Here is a 22,529-nt window from a genome sequence, read left to right on the forward strand (position 1 = left end):
ATCTTGCACTGTGTTTGGAGAAATTACTGGACAAAGCATTTCATATTCTTAATAACTATGTTCTGAAGGGGTCGTATTCATCAGCCTCCCTGCACGGACTGCTTGTGGTTGAGTGGGCTATAATTAAGATGATCTGGCCCATAATACTGTCACTGGTTGGTGGGCCTTATTACCAGTCATCTTCCCGTTGGAGGCTTAGCGCGTCACTATGGGGGCGGGCTGCAGTGTGGTCCACGCAGCCTGTGTCACGGGAGGCTGAAGGTTCCGGCCTAAAAACGTGCCGAGTTATTGGGTACGTGTTGTTGCTAGGGGCGTGGCTTATGCCGTGAAATATTCTAGTTTTCCCAAACCTGAAAGAGATGAAATATAGGAAGATAACAGTCGTGTCAGCTGGACGGTAGATGCGCTTGAGAGCTGCTTGTGGGGTGCCCGCAGTGAGCACGATCTGATACGAGTCTGTCCATCACTCTCCAGGACAACAGAAGGGGCAAGTCCGCGAGGATAGTCAAAGGAACAACGCAGCAGAGAAGCTGAGGTGCACTTCTCGGAACTTCTTCAGATTTTTACCCGGAACACCTGCTATTTATTTGCACAAACCATAGCCCGGGAGGGATATGTGTCTTGGAGGGGACGACAGCTGCGCCACGTGTTGTGTCTTTGAAGGATTAGTACGCGGCACAGCCTCAGCATCCTGGCCTGTCCACTGCAGGCCCAGCAATCTGTCTGCGGAGCAACATCACATCTGTATAGTTTGCGCTGGAGCGGGGGACCTTATGCACCGGCGGAGGGAACTGTTTCCGTGAGCTCGTCGGTGGTGAATGACGTCAGGCTTCAGTTGAACCGCTTCGTGCTGTATTGCAGCAAGGTGACCGCGGCGTGATGGTGGCAAGGCGAGGCATCTTCCGGGCTGGACATTTGTGGAAGTGCCCTGTGTCCTAAACACATTCAAGGCATACATCCTGAGCTGGCGAACTGCGTCACTGCATGCGAGTGTTGCAGGTAGGCAGCACACTCTCCCACCGCCAGGAGAGGAGCGTGCTCGTCATCCTCCCTTCAGCACAATGTCGCCGGTAAGTGCTTAACAACGACCAGGGATGGATTCGGCGGATCATTTAAGCAAGATCCGCCACTGGGATCCACATATCCTCTGCACCCAATTTAGACTCGGACATCAATGCAAATGGCCCTGGGGCATGTTTATCAGAATGGGACAGCCCACAATGCTCAACATCCAATCGAAGCCCTGCCGAGGAGCAAGTGACCCCAGCGCGTACCCCTCCACAGACTACCGGGCGCTGGTCCGCCAACGGTTCATTCGGCGGAGTTTGTGGGTGTCAGACTCCGAAGAGCAGCAGCGGCCATGGAGTGTGTTAACAGCGGCCCGATGCCCCACATTGACCTGCGGACAGGTCGTTGATCGGAGTCGAACCCGAGTTCCGCATGGAACCCGTTCTGGGCCTCCAGGAGACTTCAAGCACGGAGAGCCAGGTGGGGCTGAAGGACAGCACCACAGAGAGCGTGAGCGCCGACGCGGGGAAGGAGCACAGGAGCGAGGCCGAGCCAAAGGTAGAGGTTGAGCCCCCGGATGTCACAGGTAAAGCAGGAAGTGACGAGAACGAAGAGGAGCCGGGGATGAAGGCTGTGTCCACTTCACCTGGGGGCCGCTTCCTCAAGTTTGACATTGAGCTGGGGAGGGGGTCCTTCAAGACCGTCTATAAGGGTCTTGACACCGAAACCTGGGTAGAAGTGGCATGGTGTGAACTTCAGGTGGGTTCATTTATCATTCAAGTCCAACATCAATCAACCAATGATTGTTAAGACGAAGCTTACTGGGATTGTAGCAACTGTTTAATTGGTTTGTGTAAAGTCAGTCCATGGTCAGTAAGCAGCCTCGAGCACAGGACACCATCATTTGGTCCACACCTAGGATAGGTTTACTTCGCCTATGTCTTTCCCCAGAACCCAGGGCTATTTTAGTTACACTTCATTTGAAGTTGAAACAGTCAGACATGGAGATACGTTTTCTCATCATAACCACCTAGAGGAGGACCAGATAATATCGGATAAACTCTCAGGCAGTATATTGTTAATGAAGTTACACTGCTTAAATGACCACCTTAGCAACAGAGTAGTTTTGTTCTATTGTTTTCATAATTTCATATTATGTGTAGTGTTATGCTGTACAGCACCCAGGTGAGATACTGAGTTACCCCATTCTGTTTTCAATAATGTTTTTTTTTTTTATAGCCATTATTGAAGTATTCATTCTTACCTGGGATACTTAAGAAAAGTATCGTTCAGACTATTGTTTCAGGGCAGAGTGAGGAGGGAGAGTAGCTTCTTACTTTGTGCCAGCGCTCACATTGCACCAGCTCTCCCTCTCATAATTATCAGCCCAAATGTTTCCATCATTTATTTTCGTGCCCCCCAAAGACGTTAACATGATTTCTTTATTTTCCTATTCTGCTACATACTTTCTTGTATTATAATTGAACTGAATCAAAGTTATTCTGATCTTATACCTAAACAGCATTCAGCCCGGATGCACAGTGTCAGCAGGTGAATTGTGGACACTTCAATTTGTCTGAATTTGCATTTACAGATTAGCCTGGAGACAGACCTGGAGACAGCGATGGTCCTTTCAGTGCTCAACATGTGCTACAGTCTGTCCAGAGCAAATAACCACCTGGAGATTACATTTGTGAAGTGTCATACTGCTGTGAGAATTACTAGCTTTAAAAAAGGATTCTCCTACAGTCACCTGTTTAAAAAACAAAACACAATACACTGTGTACTGTGCATGCTTATATTTCAACAACACCAGTGTGTGTGTGTCTAGTGTGTGAAGAAACATTCTTGAGTTCCTTGGTAATTTATTGGTTATTTGAGCAGATTTCCTGTAAAGAAAGGCATGTTTATTGTATCGTTTAGTCAAAACATTTTTCTTTCTGTTTCCTTCAAATAATTTTTTACCAAACTTTGAATAGCAGTTTTATTTTAGTCAATGTACTGGCTGGTGCTTCTAGAGTATATAGACATTTCACATGGGCCAAGGAAATAAACTGGTTCAGGCTGAGTCAGCAAGTCTACCTAATCTCATAAATCTTTATTTTACTTTAAATGATCATAATGAGAATAATGCTTGTGACGTTGAGATTCAGCCCTGCAGCAGGATTCTTTGGATTTAGTGCACTTCAAAACAAACACAGACAATGCTTTTTTGTCTTCCTACTCTGGCAGAATCCAGGTTCACCCTGTCAGGCCCGAGGGAATAAGAAATAGAAATTACAGCACAACTCGATCAAGTTCAGACATAGAATTAAATCACCATTACATTGTGCTTATCTCACAGCTCTTGTTGGCAACAACAACAACAACAACAACACTAACACGGGATTCCAGTGAGGCAAGGGATGCCTCTGAAGTTCTCTGTTTTGTTGACGTATGCATTATAATATACATGCAATGAGGCTCATTGGGATGTGAAATGTCAACCAATCATTGTCGGAGCTAACAAAGTGAGCACACCATTGATTGTGCCATATAGGTAATGAATCGCCTCCTTGTTACATCCCGCGTTTCAGATATGGTTCTCTGCTTTTGTGACTTGAATTTAAGGTGCCACTTCTCGGAACTCTAAACATGAATTCAAATCCCGGTGGTATTACCACACAGATGTGTCTGGAGAGTGAATCCTGCTGATGCAGCCCTCTGCACCCAGACAGAGAGCGAGCAGAGAAGGAAAGGCTAAGGACAGCGAGTAGGACTTGTAGTGTTGGATACAAAGCAAAACAGGAGTTCTGTATTTATATTCATTGCAGTGTTGTGTCTTCACCACTCCATTAGATACAAATATTAGTAATTGCTGTTACACAGTATTTATTGTGCAAAATGAAGTCTCTGTAAAGCAGAGTATGTGTTGTAGGTGCCACACCCTGCTCAGCTCTTCCCTCTGGAAAGAATCATGTCTAATCTGTGTGTAAAATACGTAGAAAATATAATTCAGAATGAGCATTATGAAAGTGGGGAGGCTTATCTTTAACAATGCTGCTCGTAATCTAAAATGCGTTAGGCTGCACACTGCATCGGTCACTGTGTGCTGTGAATGAAATATGATTCCCTATCATCAATCAATAATCAATACAATGTGATGTACAGTAGGTTATTGTGCATCCCAGACATTTAAACCCCAAATGCATCCTTATCGCACCATTAAATGTGTATATTGAGACAGAGGGAGAGAAAATCCAGAGGTCATTCAGCACTTGTCGTGGCTGAGGCCATTGGGTTGTATCTGCTGTGCTGACTGCAGAGAAACAGAAATGTAGAGGATGTTTGCTGTCAGCTGTTTTACTATTTATACAACAGTTCAGGGAAAGCAGGGGCCAAAATATTGATCAAGTACAGAAGGATTCACTCAGGCTTGTATACCCAAAGATACACTGAAGAATTGCACACTGTAGTAACTATATAAAATAGAGTTTCTCTTGATTTTTTGGGCTCTGTGATGGAAAATACTCTCCAGTTTGCCATTATAATCTCTTAATAATATTTGTTTTGTTCCATTTTTCTTACCAGCAGCACATTTGACATTTACTGATTAAAATGCAATTTCAACTTTTGTTTATCTGTCATGACAGATGTGTTTGTCTCTGTATTACAACACCAGATTAATTAAGGATTTTACTTTTTCTGTAAATGTAGTCAGTATTTCATTCCTACTTGAGTGGCTTTAGTGCCATAGGTTTTATACGCACTAGTGATACAGAAAAATGTGTAAATTGTTCAGACCCCCATGTTTACAGACTCGGAATGCCAAGGTTGTTTTCATTCTAAACATGAGGCCGTTTTAACCGAGCTCCAGTCCTAAACTAACGCCAGACTGTAAAAGGAGGTTGAGAATGGATTGTATCTCTTTCATTACCACTTGATTTAAGAAAAGCTTTAAATGATGATGATTCAGTTCCTTCCTCTTCCACCACCTCTCAAACATTTTCAATTTGGACAAATGTATCACTGCTGGAGCTTTCTACCTGTTAAGGCCCGGTTAAAGTGGATGAACTGGGGTATTCATTATTTATCAGTAATAAAGTATTTCTTTATTTGCCACAGGAACGGAAACTATCCAAAGCTGAGAGACAAAGGTTCAAGGAGGAGGCAGAGATGTTGAAGGCTCTCCAGCATCCCAACATTGTGCGGTTTTATGACTTCTGGGAATCACCGGTTAAAGGGAAGAAGTGTATTGTTCTGGTAACGGAGCTGATGACCTCAGGGACACTTAAAACGTGAGACTCAAAATGAAGATACCATTTTCTATAATTATCTGTCATGGGATGTGATGTGTTATGCTTCTCATTTGAGCGTGTGTCCTTTTCAACCTTACTTGTCACTACTAAATTGCGTAGCCAATATTAGTCTCGTATTGCTGCTTGAATTCATCAGTTTTTAAAAAGCCTGACAGTCATGACCATTAGCCTGTCTACATCATGTGTATCAAGTGTCATACCAATTAAAAGATACCATTACAGTAAATTCAATACTGTAGAGACTGAACGATGTGAAAATAACATGACAATTGATTGTTCTTCTTGCTCAAATAATGAATCCAATTGGAAACATTTGAGGAAGTCATTTGAGAAGAGAATAGTCATCAGAGATTCACATTGACTTTCTTTGCAGCTGATGCTTAATGAAAGCAATAATCATTTGTAACAGCATTTACATTTAACATTGTATCAACACAGTGACTAGTTGGGACCGACCATAATATGTCAATTAATAATTGAATGTGGTTTAAATGGAATATGTAGCTACCTGGTGATAACAGGAACATCTTCATTCTCCCACAGGTATCTTAAGCGTTTTAAGGTGATGAAGCCTAAGGTTCTTAGGAGCTGGTGCAGGCAGATTCTCAAAGGCCTCCACTTCCTCCACACAAGGACTCCTCCAATCATCCACAGAGATCTCAAGTGTGACAACATCTTCATCACTGGTCCAACAGGATCTGTCAAAATAGGAGATCTGGGCTTGGCAACACTGAAGAGGGCCTCGTTTGCTAAAAGTGTCATTGGTTAGTCATCAGCTATTTGGCAGGACGTCATTTTATTAAATATTTGTATTTTCACCTGCAGTAACTTTTGGGAACTCTGGGGCAGCGGAATCAAGTGGTGAATGTAACAGGCATATTATCACCTTTTAAATTGATATGAAAAACGTGTTGCTACAGAGTAACATTAGCATTAATTTGAAATGGTGGTAACCTGATGAATGTAAGATCAATACTCTCTACTTTAACCTCTGTTTTTGGTCTCCACCAACTCCCGTGGGAAATATCTGTCTCTTTAGTCTCATCCGCTAGTCGCTATCGGTCTGTCTGCCGTTTGCTGCTGAGCAGGTATTATTGTACAGTGGGTTTTATGGCTTTTTCACGAAAACAGTTTCTTGCTGCGACCAAAAATCAACACTGATGGTGATGATTGATCAATATCTCTCTGTAAGTTTGTCACTACACGTTGCCACTTTCACAAACACTGTAGGTAGGTGTAGGTTACTGTAAGTGATCCATTGTTAATACAGAAATATTAATTATAGCCAATTTAACCTTTAGACTCTAAATTATGATACATAGATTTCAATGGCATTAGCTCACATTTTGATTGAACAATGAGCCTATATCTGATTTTACTGAATGTTAGGCAACAAAGACGAGATCCAGCTACACAATCTTACCAATAGTATATACACTGTGTTTAATCGAATTTTTTAGTTTGTTTAATTTTAGTTTGTTCAAAGTTTTTTCAGTTTTTCTCCTTTTTAATGCCAAACAATAATGACACTTTTTTTTAAATCAAAGAGTAACATCATATTATTGTGTTAAAGTTGGACATAACATTGTTTTATACTTTTTAATCAATTCTCTGTTCTCTGCCATTTGAGTGATCATTGTAATTTCTTGGAATCATGATAAAGCAGCTGTGTAAGTCCTTGACACTGGTATTGATCCTACTAACATAGGATGACACCCTGATAACTGCATATGACTTGTTAATGGCTCTTCCTCTCTCGCATTCATTATTTAGGCACTCCAGAGTTCATGGCCCCAGAGATGTATGAGGAGCACTATGATGAGGCTGTGGATGTCTACGCCTTTGGGATGTGCATGCTGGAGATGGCCACCTCAGAATATCCATATTCTGAGTGTCAAAATGCTGCTCAGATCTACCGCAAAGTCACCAGTGTGAGTTCACGTTTAAAGCGGTTCAACTCATTGCTTTTACAACTATATTGAGTCAGGGTCCGTTCTTAACAAATGGCTCAATTATTGTGTCTGTGGCTTGGAGACAAGTACAGAGGCTGCAACCAATTATTTTCATTATCGATTATATAACTATACATATCTACAAATATTGTTTAATAGACCAACTGACTATGCAATATTTAAAATGTTAAAACTTATGACACTGGCTCCCAACATTTAACCAAAGTCAAAACAAGTCGTAAATCTCGTATTTTAGGTAAAGTCAGCAAACTAACTCAGAAATGTATAAATGTTTGCTAATATAAGCCACCAAAGCTACTGGCGATTCCAGAGCAAGTAAAGCCGTAGCTGTATTAAAATGATCAAGGTGTGGTATTTCTTCTTTCAATGGATATAGTCTCGCTTTAACCATGAAATGTAAAAAATAAATAAAATGGTATTAATGATTCCGACAACAAATCTCTTCTTGTAATTGTAATCAGTTATTTGAGGTTTGACTAATGGCTCAACTAATTGTTCCAGCGTATCAAAAGTCCTCTTTTACAGCAGTAGCCTCTTAATCCCCAAAGTTGAAATGTCTGGGGGAAAATAGGTTTTGTAATGAATGTGTTTTGACACTGCAAACAGTACTTTATGTACTTTCTTTGGCATGCGGTCATCTGCTAAGTTCTGCTGTTTTGTGTGTGTCAGTTGTTAAGTTGATACATGTTAATAATGCTGGTTTGTTTTGCAGGGGGTGAAACCTGCCAGCTACAGCAAAGTCAGCGACCCAGAAATTAAGGAAATAATCGGGGAATGTATCTGTAACAGATGGGAAGAAAGGTAAGTGGAGCAGGACTTTTTGACAGTGTCTCAGGGCTCGTGATGTATTTTGTATGTAGAAAGCGGCTGATCCTCACAGCAACACTGTTGGTTTGTTTCTGTTTCTGCGGTGTGACGTCTATGCCAGTATTTGGTTCTGACATGGTTGATGTTTCTGTGTGGATTAGGTTACTCTCATTGTGAGCTTTAACTGTATTTCCTCCAGGTACTCCATCAAGGACCTCCTGAATCATGCCTTCTTTGCAGAGGATACAGGCGTGAGGGTGGAGCTCAATGAAGACGATGATGGAAAGAAATCATCCATTGCCCTGAAGCTGTGGGTTGAGGATACTAAAAAGCTGAAGGGGAAGTACAAGGACACTGGTGCCATTGAGTTTTCCTTTGACTTGGTAAACGAAGTGCCGGAGGTTGTGGCCCAAGAAATGGTAAACAATTTTTTTAAGTTACTGAAAGACTAATTTCATTGAATACACAGACAATAATTGTAGGGTTTATTTACACCATTAGATGTTAACTTTATTATTACTATGTTTTACTATGCCCAACTCCCATTGACTAAAAAAACTGGCTGTGGTATAAGCACAATAATACACAATGACGTAGCGGAGGAAATGCAATGAGGTGCTTTCGATATATCAGGACAACTTGTTGTGGATTATTTCCTATGTAGTATCATTCTACCACATATTTCAGTATATATAAGTGTCTAGTAATACAGCAGCCTTTAGTTTGGAACATAATCTTGGGCCCTTTTAAGTTTAATGTAACAGGGGGTTGGTTAGTGATCATGTCTGTAACCATACGCTTGATGGATCGATTGATATTGATTGAAACTAAAGCAATTAATCAGCTGATCCTTGCAAATGTATTAGAAGGCATAAACAAACAGTTATTGTTGTTCAAGGGTCGAATAGAATGACAATTTGGTGATTGATTACGTACAGTGTTGAATTACAAACCTGGTTTGTTCTGAGCTGCAGTGAGTATGTTACATGTGTCCTGTAGGTGGAATCAGGGTTTTTCCTGGACTGTGATGTGAAGATAGTTGGGAAGTCTATCCGTGACCGCGTGGCTCTCATCAAATGGAGGAGGGAGCGTACCGTCATGTCAGGCAATGGCGAAGCAGCTGTAAAGAAGCCGCAGCCAAACCTACTGCAGGTGCCCGGTACTGTTGTACCACAGGCACCCGCATTAGCTACGACAGATTATGAGGACCAAGAGGTGGAGCAGCAGACCCTGATCTGCACCGTGCCAGCCGCCACATGTGAGAACCTGCAATTGGAAGCACACAACGTATCATATATCATACATCCTCAGTGTTACTGTTAGAACTCACTCATCTATTAACAGGATATTACATTGATGATGACTTAAAACTATTACATTGGTATTTGTGATGGTAAACAAGAAAAGTTGACAGTAACACCTATCAGTCATCAATGAGATATTTCTCTACTGTTATTCCTTACCCTGTCCTTCCTCAGTGTATGTCCTTCCTGCAGAGGATCGTTGTGAATTATAATGTTTGTTATTACAGTTGACAGCGGAGTGAGCTCTATAATGCATTTAGATGATCTCAACAATCAGCAAGATGGCCCCTACCAGTCGCTCCAAGAATCCATTTCCTCAACTCAGAACATCTACAGTCCTCCTGCACAGGTTGAACCTCAGCTGTACCAGGGAACCTACCAGCAACCCACAGCACAAGCCTTTCATGAAAACTACACCCAAACATCGACTCAATTACACCAGGGAGCCTACCAGCAGCTGCATCCTGGGGCTTATCATCAACCTGCAGCACAACTGCAGCAGGGGCCTTATCGATCTCAAACAGTGAGTGAAAGCATTTCTTATGTATGTGGCAACTTTCTTAAATTGTTTCTGAAATAACAACATTGTTATTTTATTTTTTGGAATGATATCTGTTCAGCGTCACTCCAGTGATCCCTTTGTATGTCAGGAGAACCTGTTGATCACTGAGAGCACAGTGTGTTTTAGGCATGGAAGCGCCTCCCTGGTTGAGATGTTACGGTGTAAGAAACACTCTCTCACTGAGACGATGGTTAAAAGCCCCTGTCTGTGTCCGTCACAGAATCTGTATTCAACGCACAGAGAACTTCCTATCCTGTAACCCAGCCCAGAATCCATCTTTATTATCTTCCCCATTGCTCACACATCACCACACTCATCATGACTTAGCAAGTCATTTCAAATCACCTCTTCTTTCCCTGAATTTACAACCTCCCTCAGAGCTCCGTCTAATCGTGCCACGCAGCCCCCACCCCCACACTGTAAGACTTGCATGTTATACTTTTTGAGGGATGAGACAAAGGAAAGTGCATCTCAGGGACAGACATATATACACTCTGTCTCCACATCTCTCCATTTTACTTCAGTCTCTAAGCCAGGCTCACCCACATCTCCTGCAGTCACTCTACATTCTCTTTTAGCCTCACCCTCTGCCCCATCATCAAACAGTGAACCAACCCCGGTTCACATCTATCCCCACCCACACAAGTTTTCCTCCCACAGAGTTTGTTTGAAGGTGGAGATCTCACTCTTCTCGACCACTGTCTCCATCATATCGTCAATGGCAGGACCAGTCCCCCCACCCTGTCTGCTAATCATCCAATGCACAACCATGGGGAGGTTAGGGGTACTACCTCCTCTCCCTTATGTGTACTCCCTTTTAAATACTTCATCACATACTGTGCAGTATATCTATGTATGTGTGTGTGTGAATAGCTTTTCATGTCGTTTGTGTTTCCTTCCGATTTGTCTTTCCTCCCTGTAGTGCCATCTCCAACCAGCTGCTGTGCTGCCCCAGGTATAGCCGTCATATCTTATAACTTACCTGCAGCTGGCTACAGTAGATACATTGCAAACCACACATAATAATTCATTAAAATTAAGTCTACCTGCCCTGCAGCTCATTTTTACTAAACTGAAGTTGTCAGACCAGAACATCTTGTCAGAGTTAGTTTGTATTTTCATCACACCATTCTTACTCGCCAGTCAGTAAGTGGAAAACAAATGTTTGATTTCCTTCCTTAGCTGTTACCTGCGGACTAGCCTACATCTCACCTGTATCCTCTTGACATAGCTACCAGTTTTCCACAGTCAGTGTCCTGTACTCATTCCCCACTCCTGCTCCTTCAGATCAGCACACAGGTGCGATGTGAATCAAACTAAGTTAGAGAATTTGGTAATAATATCCTACAAATGTTAGTGTAGGTTACAGGAGTCATAAATAAAGAGCCTGCATGAATGTTATTTCTATCGACTATCCACTGGTTGTCTTTGTTCATTTTATATCATTTCCCCTTCTTTCCCAGTTTCCCTCACCATATCCTGTTGTTCAAATAGGGGGCCTCAGGCCCACTTCCCTCCCCCGAGCTACTCTGCAATGTGCCTACAGCAGCACTGGCCCTGTTATGTCTAGCTCCCACTACTCACCATCATCCCACCACCCCTCCCACCCTCTGACCCCTCACACTACCCTGCCATTTATACCTACTCTCGGCAACCCTCAGACCCATCTCTCCACATCTCAGCACCTGCCCAATCTGGCACTATCTACTCCACTTCTTGCCATGTCCATGTCACTTGCAGCGCCCCAGCTGCAGGGTAGCCCTCTCACATACCAGACAAACATTGGTAGCTACCACACCTCCCAACCCTTACACCTCTCCCAGGTTCAACTAACCCCATACCCTGCCCCATACCTTGAGCAGGAATTGGCTCAGCCGCCTGTCCAGGTGAATATTTTGGCTTAGTTCTCACTGTAATGGTTCAGTTCATGGGAAACCTGTTATACTAAGGTGGTAACGTGTCTCTTAATTGTGGGTATGATGCATGCAGGATTTGGGGATTTAGTGGTGAATATTTACCAGTTCACATTATTTGATGAACAAATCCCTAAGTGTGCTATTTTTTCCAGGTACAGATGAATGCACCACAGGGTAATTTGGGAGATTTCCTTTTGGCTCCGGTCCACGCTGCCTTGCCTGCTGGTCAGACTTCTCTCTGGGGAAGCGGAGTAGATGTCGTAACCCATGCAGCAGACCGAGACTTATCTGTAGTTCCTACAGTTCCAGCTCCAGTCCAAACCCCAGCCTCAATCTCAGCTACAGCCCAAGTTGAAACTCATGCCCCAGCACAAACTCCAGCTCTGGTCCCAGCACAAAACCTACCACCATCAGCTAAAGCTGCAGTCATGCCTCAAACTCCAACTTTGAGCCTTGTTAATGCCCCATCTTCAGTACCAATACAAGTTCCAACAATAGTTCAAACTATAGCCTCTGCTCCAGTTCAAGCATCGGGTCTCATTTTTGAATCACCAAAAGGCTCATCTCCAAGCTCAGATACACCTTATGCACCTGGTAAACCCAAACTCTCCGTCCTAAGTTTAGGCTCTGCCCCAATTCCTGTCACACTGCCAGACCCAGCTCCTGTTGCAGCTTCAGTCACAGCCCCATTTCTGCAGCCTTCTGGCATCCAGACAACAGTCTCAGTGTCTGAGTGCGCCGGCCCGGCCACAACTCGGCAAAACTTTGATTCAACATCTTCCTCTAGCATCCTTCAACAAGAGTCCTGTGTAGAGGTAGGGATAAAGCCAAAGTGTGTACATTTTCACATGTAATATTGAACTTTATGCGGATGCATATACAAATAGACATTTGCTGGCTGATGTCCAATTGTTACTCAGAAAGCATGTTCAAACCACAGGCTGCCTCTCAAATTACATTCATATCAGTTGAATGCCTCCATCCCATCTTTACACCAGCTTCTCCATTTGAGACTAAAATAACCCTTTAGACTAATAGCATACATTAACATTAATACTAGTGTCAAACTTACAATGATCCATTCTGTATAAAATACAACATTTAATAAGTTCTCCTAAGTTCTTCTTTCCCGCCCATTTTTCTATCTTCAGGATGTGCTTCAAGACAAACCCGGATCTTTACCGAGTTATGCTTATGACAGGTGGTCAACTTTCTTACTGTCTTTCAGCTTTTTACTGATTCTGTTATATTTTAATGTGATGAAAACGTGCCACCAACCACAAGGTGATGAAGTTAACATTTCCTTTTATAGTCTCAACTCTGATGTGGCATCTGGTAAGGAAACAAGTGACGGCTATGACAGCTTGGCTAGTGGAGGGAAGGGGGACGGAAAACCCAGGAAACATCACCGTAAGTCTGCTCGCACCCGCTCCCGTCAAGAAAGGACCAGCAAGCCCAAACTGAGCATGCTCAATGTGAGTCATAGTGTAATGACACAAAGTTATTTTTATTTCTTAAAATGTGGATGTGTCTGATTGTTAAGGGGAACCCCTGCACACACAGGTCTGCAACACTGGTGATAAAATGGTGGAATGCCAACTGGAGACTCACAACCACAAAATGGTGACATTTAAATTTGATCTGGATGGAGATGCTCCAGAGGAAATTGCCACTTACATGGTTAGTTGAGTCTTTTACAGTTTGCAGTTTTCGTCATTTTGTGGTTTTATTTATGAAATTGTTAAACATCTTTTAAACTGTATGCCCACAGGTAGAGAATGGGTTCATCCTACTGTTAGAGAAGGAGATCTTCATTGACCAGCTAAAGGACATTGTGGATAAAGCTGAAGACATGCTGAATGAAGACATAGAGGGTGAAAGGGCCTCTGCCTTGAGTTGTAGTCCTGAACAAGGCCAGCTTTCTGAAGGGCTGGTAGGAGAGGTAAGAGGGCTGTATGTATATATATATTTATATATAGTACTATATCGCATATTGACTTAGCTCACTGCTGTCTCTTGCTCTGCAGAGTCAGCAGCCTGGAGCACATCAGCCAGTCTATCAGCAGAATGGTAAAACGATTATCTCTTTTAAAATGTCCTTATAGGCCTGCCTCATTTTTTCACATTCACTTGTAAGAAAATGTGTGGTATCTCTTGAATTGCAGTTCTTCACACAGGAAAAAGATGGTTCATTATCTGCCCCGTTGAGGAGACGCCCACATCCAACCAGGAGACCCCAACTGATGGGACAGCTACACAGTCTCTTGGGAGTTCAGCCACCACCCACCCTGCTGACAGTGGCACTGCAAAGCCGCCTGCATCCAGAGGTGACTTTGTTTCTTCAGAGCAATTTCACCAGCTGTTTTGACAGCTTCACGGAACAATAGCACCGCACTTTGGCAGCGGAATGCAATAGATCCTACAGCTCCTGTGTGCAAATACAATTTGGTATATTTTATCATTTTCTCTTACCTTCTTTTTTTTTCCTCCTGCAGAAGAGGGGTCGTCCTCGACAATGTCTGGTGGAAGTGGTGGCTTCGCCTATGATGTGTATGGATTCTGTAGCCCTCCGATAATGTCCAACACAGACCCTCTCCTCTTAGCTACCCTGTCCCCCCCTGTGTCTGCTCCCCCAACCCTTCAGTCAGTGACATCGATGGAGCCTGTGGGCAGCTCGGTGCAGCTCAGTGTTCATCAGGCCCAGCAACCCAGAGCTCAAACTGTACTCCCGTCATCCCCACATACGTCAGTACCTGTGGATGAATCACGGGGATCTCCATTGGGCTCCATCTCCCCAATCCATGCAGCTCAGCAGATGCCCGACAGGACAGGTCCTGTTTCTATGGTTGACGAGGTGCCCTGCTGCCACCTGGTCATGCCCCTGTCTCTGGATGTGAGCGGTTTACAGATCGGGTCTCCTCTCACTCCCCTTCCACTCCAGGAGCCATGTTCAGCCAAAGAGCCACTGTCTGTCTCCTATGCCTCCACAGCTCGCAGCGAGCGCCCACAGCAGCCTGTGGTGATGCACCAGCCTTTTTCCAGCGTGGGGGGGACCAAAGTGTCCTCAGTACCCCAGAGCCCAGCGCCATCCCAGCATGGTGCAGGGCCTGGTGAATCAGACGGCGATGGACGTCTGGGTCGCGGGGGTTTTGTGGACAGCACCATAAAAACTCTAGATGAGAAACTAAGGAACTTGCTCTACCAGGAATATGCTCCCATGTATCCATCAGGCAGTGCTGCAGAGACACCAGGCTCTGGCACCGAGTACATCCAGTCTCCTCCTGGTCCAGAGAGCGCCACAGGAGGGTCAGGAAACAGCACGCCAGGGCCGATGGGGGAGGGACGCTACAGGGTGGGAGAACAGCTAGTAAGTACAATTATTAGTAACTTAATAAACTATATAACACTATTTAAATACAGTTGAAATTAAAAGTTGTAGGCTTAAATATTTAACTCTTGATTTTAAAAACATCAGTTGACGAAATAATTTCACTTCTTAGTATTTCGTATTAAATACTTTTTATTAGATTATGTGATATGACCGAGAGCTACAGAACAGCAACTAACTGTAAATGGGCCTTGTCATTGCTTTAGATTTTGTGAATTATTTTAAAATTATTTGATTGAAAAAAAAGCAAGCTTTATTTTAATTTTTGTCGTTGTCTCATGTAAGTCTATGTGTTAACACCTGTCAATCATTTTTGGAGTGGTAGAATGAACATATTATATACATGTAAGTGATACCATTTTTTTCCAAAAATAAAAATGTTCACCCTTTTTTTCAAATGTAGTCGACCAGCTGGTTTAAAAAAAAAAACGTGTGGGATATATTGCCAGATACATTTAAAATATGATTAAATATACTGTGAGCCATTTGGATTCATGGAAATACATTTTAGGTGCATACAATATTTCATGAAAAACTACTGTCTAGCTGCACAAAGATCAGACATCATCTAAATAAATATTATCTCTACATTAACACTTATAACAGAATGGTTTGTATTGTAGTTTCCTAATGGCTCTGTTTTGTTAATCTCTCATCATGTCGCCTCTATTAGCCTCAAATTCCAGAGAGAATGGACAGTTTGAGCACACTGAGTGACTCAGCTGTGTGTGGTATGTACAGCACACACTAATCCATGTAACAAGACTGGTATCATTAACTTCTATCTCACTGTTTGTTTTAGTGTTTGTTGATTATTGCAGAGCCACTGTGTTTATTGTTGTGGACGTTTCTTTTACAGCTTCCCTGTCAAGAAGACCCGTTCCTCACTCTGTTTCCTGCTCTGGAACACGAGGCCGATTTAAGGTAGAGATTTTCCTCACATTTAAAGGAAAAGTAGAATTGTCTTTTTGATCAGTTCAACTGCATTTGCTGTTACAGACGCATTACATGATGCCCTGTGAATACCCAGATTTGTCTTTTCTTTTGGCAGATAATGTCTGTTCCTCCTGAAGTGGCCAACAGACGAGATGTGAAGCAGAGGAGCTGGAGCAGTGCTGCCTCACCGGCACACCCTGTAGGATACAGTGAGGAGTACATCCAGGCTGCATCCACCACAATTGGTCGTTTCTCTGTGGTCAGCACTGAAGATGACATTACACAGAGGACACGGTGCAGCCGCTACTCTGCCCCGCCTGATTTCTACCTGGACACACCTCCATCCATGGCCAAGCGGGGCTCCCTGCCTCGCGCCCTGACCTCGAACTCTGTCGCTGTGGATGTCACGGTCCATGCTCGTTTCCTCTCCTCAGACTCTGGGGCTGAGAGCAGCCCAGCGAAGCTGGCTCCTGCCACCCCGTCTCAACATACTCGCTCTGAGCGCAGAGGAAGTGACCTCATGAAGAGGGCAGTGGCCTTCCTCCGTCGATCAGGGCGCAGCAGCAGTGTGCAGAGCTCTGACTCACCAAGTAGGCATGGAGGCGTGCACGGTTCGGCCTATGCCAGCAGCGATAATGACTCAGAGATGGAGGACTCGGACATGAAGAGGGAACTACAGAGACTCAGGGAGAAGTATGTGTAGCCAGGGGTTTGCTTTTAGCCTCATTAAGTGTCTTCTCATGAAAATATTTTGTCATTTAGCCCGAATGTGACCAGTATATTCCTGCCTCCATCCCCTCAGACATCTGAGGGAGATATCTGAGCTGCAGGCCCATCAGCGGGGGGAAGTGGAGCTGCTGTATTGCCAGCTTGGCAAAGCCCCTCCTACTGGCCTGGGTCTCTCACACGTTGCACCACACGCCGGTCGAAGGAAGAGGTCCAGCAAACACAGACTGAAGCCTGGAAAACTTCTCAGCCCTCTGGTTCAGCAATTTAGAAATGTCACAACCAAATCGAGTGACTCCAGCAGATCCAGTGAGTAACTTTTCTAATAGGTTGAATATTTACAGCAGGAGCGATGAGCATGCCATTCCAATGCTTGTATGTGTGTGTGTGTGTGTGTGTGTTTAGGTGCTGCTACAGGTACAGGTGAGCCCACAGTGAGTTTAAATGGCTCTCCGGCCAAAGGGTCTATCCCCACTGACGGCAGGGCACGCTCATGCACCAGCCACCTTCCCAGCTCAACCTCAGAGTCCGTTCAGACTCAGCAGCCCTGTTCCCTCAAGGGATCTTTGTCTTCTGATAATATTTACGGTGGACTACATGGAGACGGCACCGGCACACAAGCTCCACCTGGGCAAGGTAACCACCAGCAACACACATCAAAGCATCTTAGCCAAACAGTGTTTCCACTAATACTAAACTGTAAACTTGTAGATTCATCAAAGAATTAATAACAAACAAATGTTATATTTAATACGGTTGGGTATTTCATTGTGTGCTGTTCTTACCTTGGTGTCTTCTCCCCTCTTTGATTATCCTCCTCTACAGGCTGGTCTAATTACCCTCAAACATCTGAGAGAGTGACCTATAAATCGAGTAGCAAGCCACGAGCTAGATTTCTCAGTGGGCCTGTGTCTTTGTCTATCTGTTTGTATCTCTTCTCTTCCCGCATAGCTTGATTTTTTTTCTGCCATTATTATTATCTATGTCTCTACTTTTAGCTCACTGATATCTTTTTTCTGCCTTTGCCAAACAATCTGCGACACCGCTGGGTTTTCTTAAGCTTCCTTATCACCTGCCTTTATCTTGTATTTTTGCTCACACATATTGCTTATTCAAACCCCTGAAGTGTGAACTTTAAGTAAAAGTTAAGTAAAGGATTGATTGATTTGGATTGATAAATATGACAAATACCTTGTTTCAGAGGCTTGAGTGTTGGATAATCAAGGTTATGGGCATTAGGCCTATCTAACATTTCAAGTGTCTCTTACTGATGCTTTGACTATTTATCCACCTTATACCATACATATTTGTGTTACTTATCCACCATGCCAATGAACTTCTGCATGCCACGTGCACCCCGATATGCTCTAACATTTCTAATCTCTCACCTCTCTCTCTCTATTACTGCAACACTGCACTTTGATATGGCTCTCACCTCGACCACTTGCATGATTTTGGCAATAAATGTAATGTCTTGTTTTAGGGGACTGATTGATTTGTTTGTTTTTAGTTGGTCCTTTGTTTTGTGGCAGTATTAAGCAGCTTTGTTTTGCAATGCATCTTGTTATTGGACAATATATTTATGGCAATGAACATTTGTTTAAAGTCTTTTTTTTGTCTTCTAGGGTCAACACTGAAGCGTCTTTGTCTTGGTAAAGAACGTGGCAACAGTATGTAGAACTACAGTGTCTCACTAAAAGCCTCATGTTAATTTATATCAATCTAACCAGCTCAATGAACCTGATCTCATGGTACGTGTGTCTCCCCAGGGTCTGGAGCCAGGCCAGGGGCTTTCAATCAATCACAGCAGCTGCCTACAGGTGCGACACCTCCTTCTCATCAGCCAGTGATGGGACTGGCCCAAGCTCAGGCCAATAACAGCAACAACAAGACAGGCACATACACCGGCTTTTCCATGAGTGCCGGTGAAAACAGCCTGCCTGAAGACTTGCAGCGGCTGATGGAGGACTGGGCCCAGGAGGTTCTTATCGTCACCCACAGGCCACGCACTAACTCTCTGAGCATCAGCGGGCAGCAGCTTTGGAATCAGGTTGTGCCTCGAACATGTGGACAGCTGGCTAGTGCTTCAGATGTGAGTTTCATGCTCGTGATGTACCACTTTGTGTTCCACCAGCACTGCGGTTATAAGAAACAAAATGATTAAAATCCTAAACACTAGAATATAGTTTATTAAGGAGGTACAGTAGAAGTTGTGCATATACACACAGTATTTAGATAATAACTACCACAAATCACAAAAGTTTCCTTCAAATTAGAATAATCTCTAAAAATCAAACCAATTCTCTCACACTGACCTGGAAAAAACACAGCAGCTCGGCTTCTCACCGGTTTAAACAGACAACATCACATCAGCCCAATTCTGGCTTCTATTCACTGGCTCCTTGTTCATTTTAGAATAGATTTTTTATTTTACTGATCGCTTTTAAAGCATGTCTGGGTCTGGCCCCAAAATATATTTAGGAAATGTTGACCCCTTATGAGCCAGCTCGCAACCTTAGATCCTCAGGTGGGGACCTTATGGCTGTTCCAAAGTCAAGGCTGAAAACTAAAGCTGACAGTGCGTTTGCTGTCGGGGCAACTCGGCTTTGGAATGACCTGCCTGAGGAGATAAGGCTCGCACAATCAGTAATGTCTTTTAAATCCCTTCTTAAAACCCATTTATTGTTTTATCAGGGTTTACTCTTACCTTACCTTGTCTTGCTTTGTTAGCCTTCTGTTGTTATTAGTGCCTTGCTTTCGCTGCTTTGTCTGTCAAAACAGCTGCTATACAAATAAAGTTATTATATATTATTATTATTATTTTATACACATACACATACAGTAACTAACCATACACTTGATAGTTTTGAATATGTTACACATTGTAAGGACGCAATCTGATTACACAATTGATTGTGTTGTGCAAATACAGTTAATCATTACTGTTTTGTTCAATATATGCCTTATCTAACCTTGTTAGGTATCATGGACAGCTTCAGGTCCAGAGCCCTGCAGTCTTCCTCTGATGGCCCGGGGGTCAGCAATGCTGACCAGCCCCTCCACAGGGCCCCATCCCAGCTATCAGCTACTCCCTCCTGCTCCATTCAGAGCCTTGTCCTTGCCTCTCTCTGTTAGCCAGTGGCCCGGGTTGCTCTTCCCCCTTCCTTCAGGAGTCTTTGCCTTTCCTGACGTGCCCTCGGCCCAGGACGCCTCCAGCCCCATTCCAGCTCCATCATATCACCCACTGGACCCCAAAGCCAGGACTCTGTAACCTGAGTAGCATTGTGTCTTCCAACTCCGTTACCAAAAAGAAATGTCATCATAGGTCCAGTCAATTGTATGTGAATACACTGTATATATTTAACTGGCATGTATCTAATCATATGTACATACTCGTCTCCATTATATTTTATGCGTTTTATGTTATTTGTTTTGCCCTCGATGGACTGGCGGCCTGTCCAGGGTGTCCCCTGCCTTCGCCCTATGTCAGCTGGGATAGGCTCCAGCGCCCCCGCGACCCTAATGAGGATAAGCGGTATTGAAAATGGAAGGAATGGAATGTTATTTGTTTAATTTGCATCAACATACCTCATTTCCATATTAAAGTACCTAATCTTTGAGTGCAGTGTAATCGTAGTAGTACATTAAAATATGTGTAATTAGCCCAATCAGACTTAGAAGAGCAGATTTTTGTTATTGCTTAGATATGTACCATGTCACTCATTGAATGTTCATAATGTAGTGTTTATTCATGGTACGTGTGTAGATATATATATACCTATTAATTCCTGTTTGTCTGTACATAGTTCAAGTGTTTGTACAGTTAACATTAGATAATACATTGGTCGGTGCTGCATATATGTGTCTTAGCGCGACACCTTATTCGCCACCATCATGCCGTCACTGTGAAGACTTGACATCCTGGTCACTAGGACCAGTCGCTTTACTCTGCTCTCTCAGTCCAAGGATAGGTTTCATTCCTCATCGATGAAATGCTTCCAGCACAAGCGCTTGAAATATCCTTAAGAGATTTGAACGAACTTGAACTTTGTCTTCAGGTGGAAAAACACCTGTGAGAGTGCCTTGAATTGCAGTTTCAGTTTTATGAAGAAAAGTATTTAGATTCAAAGCAGACTCTAGATATTCTATATGCTTTCACCACCTAAATTTTGTGATTTGAATAATGAATGCTGATTGACACATATTTACTTTAGCAACAAAACATAACTAAACACTATAATCTGGTCATGTTGCAGTTCATAAAATACGCAGATTGTAAAAACTTATTCACTGAAGTAATTTCCCTGTGGGATTGCTCTGCCACCTGCACCACCTGCATGAATGCATTGATATTCTGTGTGTGCACAGGTTGAAGTGGTGAGTTAAAGTAAGATATTGTTAAGATAAATTTGTATTGAGGCCATACGACAAGGAGGGCTGAAGGACATATGAGTCAGAATCATGATCATACCATACCTCTACTAATGCAGTCTGTAGCTTTACATATGGTTGCCTTTGTGGTTTTTACGAGATGACTGGCTGTTTGATAAATGTTGATGATATGATGACGTTAGAGGCTCATGAAAAATGTGAACTATTGAGAAGCCTGTTTGAGAGAACTGTTTGATATGCTATTTATATAATGCATATGTTTTCTAAATGATGTTTATTCAATGCTGGCCTCACAAGATCATCTGGCTCATACAGCTAATTGTATGTACTATGGCTGAATTAATTCAAAGATCTCCAACAAATATTACGCTATCACGCTATTCAGTTATTTAAATAGTGCTTCCTCAAAAACTTTAAAACTTTCTTCTTCTATAACTTTTCTTAGCAGATTTCCCACTCAATAATAATGTGTAGAATGCACCAATGCGATGATGTATCGTGGTAAAACAACTCAGTGGCAAAAATCTACGCAGTCAGGAATTAGGTTGGGTGTAATGATCCAGACAGACTATGGGTCAAGCTCCAGAAATGCTGTAACCTACATTTTCACGTTCAAGTCAATATCATCTTTGACATCATTATTATTTTTTCGAATTTTGCGAACCACGTTATACAACAGTGGAAGTAATAATAAATAAACTGAACTTTATGTATACAATTGGTGGAGATTTAAACCATCGAACTATCCATGGTAAAATATAGATTATTTTTCTTTTTCCTGAGAACATCCCCTATGCAGCTATTTCTGTTGTGCTTTTCACATTAAATCCTGTATTTGATCTCTGTAATGCTTGCAATGAAAGCAAGGTGTATGGTTCCTTTTGCCTGCTGTATCACCTGTTTTCCTGACCTCGTCAGATCGGTACATTTCACAAAAGCTGTACATACTTGAAGACAGAAATAATAAATGATTTTTTGCTTGACACCATACAATATAAGTCACATACTGGTTTCATTAACTTTGTCTGTATTTACGTAATAAACGTTTAGTGTTTCCTGGAAGAGTGGGCAGACTGGACCCTCAGCTAAAGCTCACGTAAGTGGTTGAATTTATGAAACATTTCAGCCTTTTTTCATCCTGTCATAAAATGTTGTGCTGCGTCTGATTCCTGGTAGTATGCAGAGTGTATTTGTGTGTGGGTGTGCAAGTGAGTGAGTT

General features: G+C 42.9%; 1 protein-coding gene across 1 annotated transcript; it reads left to right on the forward strand.

The window, feature by feature from the left end:
* The first annotated feature begins 208 nt into the window (after positions 1–208).
* On the forward strand, positions 209–22,298 carry wnk2 (WNK lysine deficient protein kinase 2). The gene is given in 38 exon segments (XM_034532210.1): positions 209–224; positions 475–535; positions 670–865; positions 1,004–1,142; positions 1,145–1,182; positions 1,184–1,219; positions 1,221–1,353; positions 1,356–1,408; positions 1,410–1,451; positions 1,453–1,767; positions 5,113–5,285; positions 5,850–6,070; positions 7,080–7,237; positions 7,992–8,080; positions 8,286–8,505; positions 9,086–9,344; positions 9,618–9,913; positions 10,613–10,759; positions 10,875–10,907; positions 11,153–11,251; positions 11,416–11,838; positions 12,021–12,683; positions 13,020–13,069; positions 13,181–13,343; positions 13,432–13,548; positions 13,640–13,810; positions 13,896–13,938; positions 14,034–14,195; positions 14,364–15,235; positions 15,930–15,987; positions 16,116–16,180; positions 16,308–16,885; positions 16,995–17,227; positions 17,324–17,554; positions 17,744–17,842; positions 18,544–18,588; positions 18,688–19,010; positions 19,899–22,298. Coding segments are annotated over 38 exon segments (7,311 nt in total). The 3' UTR covers positions 20,190–22,298.
* Positions 22,299–22,529: the final 231 nt, after the last annotated feature.

This window comes from Cyclopterus lumpus, chromosome 5, assembly GCF_009769545.1.
Source record: "Cyclopterus lumpus isolate fCycLum1 chromosome 5, fCycLum1.pri, whole genome shotgun sequence".
NCBI classification, from domain to species: domain Eukaryota; kingdom Metazoa; phylum Chordata; class Actinopteri; order Perciformes; family Cyclopteridae; genus Cyclopterus; species Cyclopterus lumpus.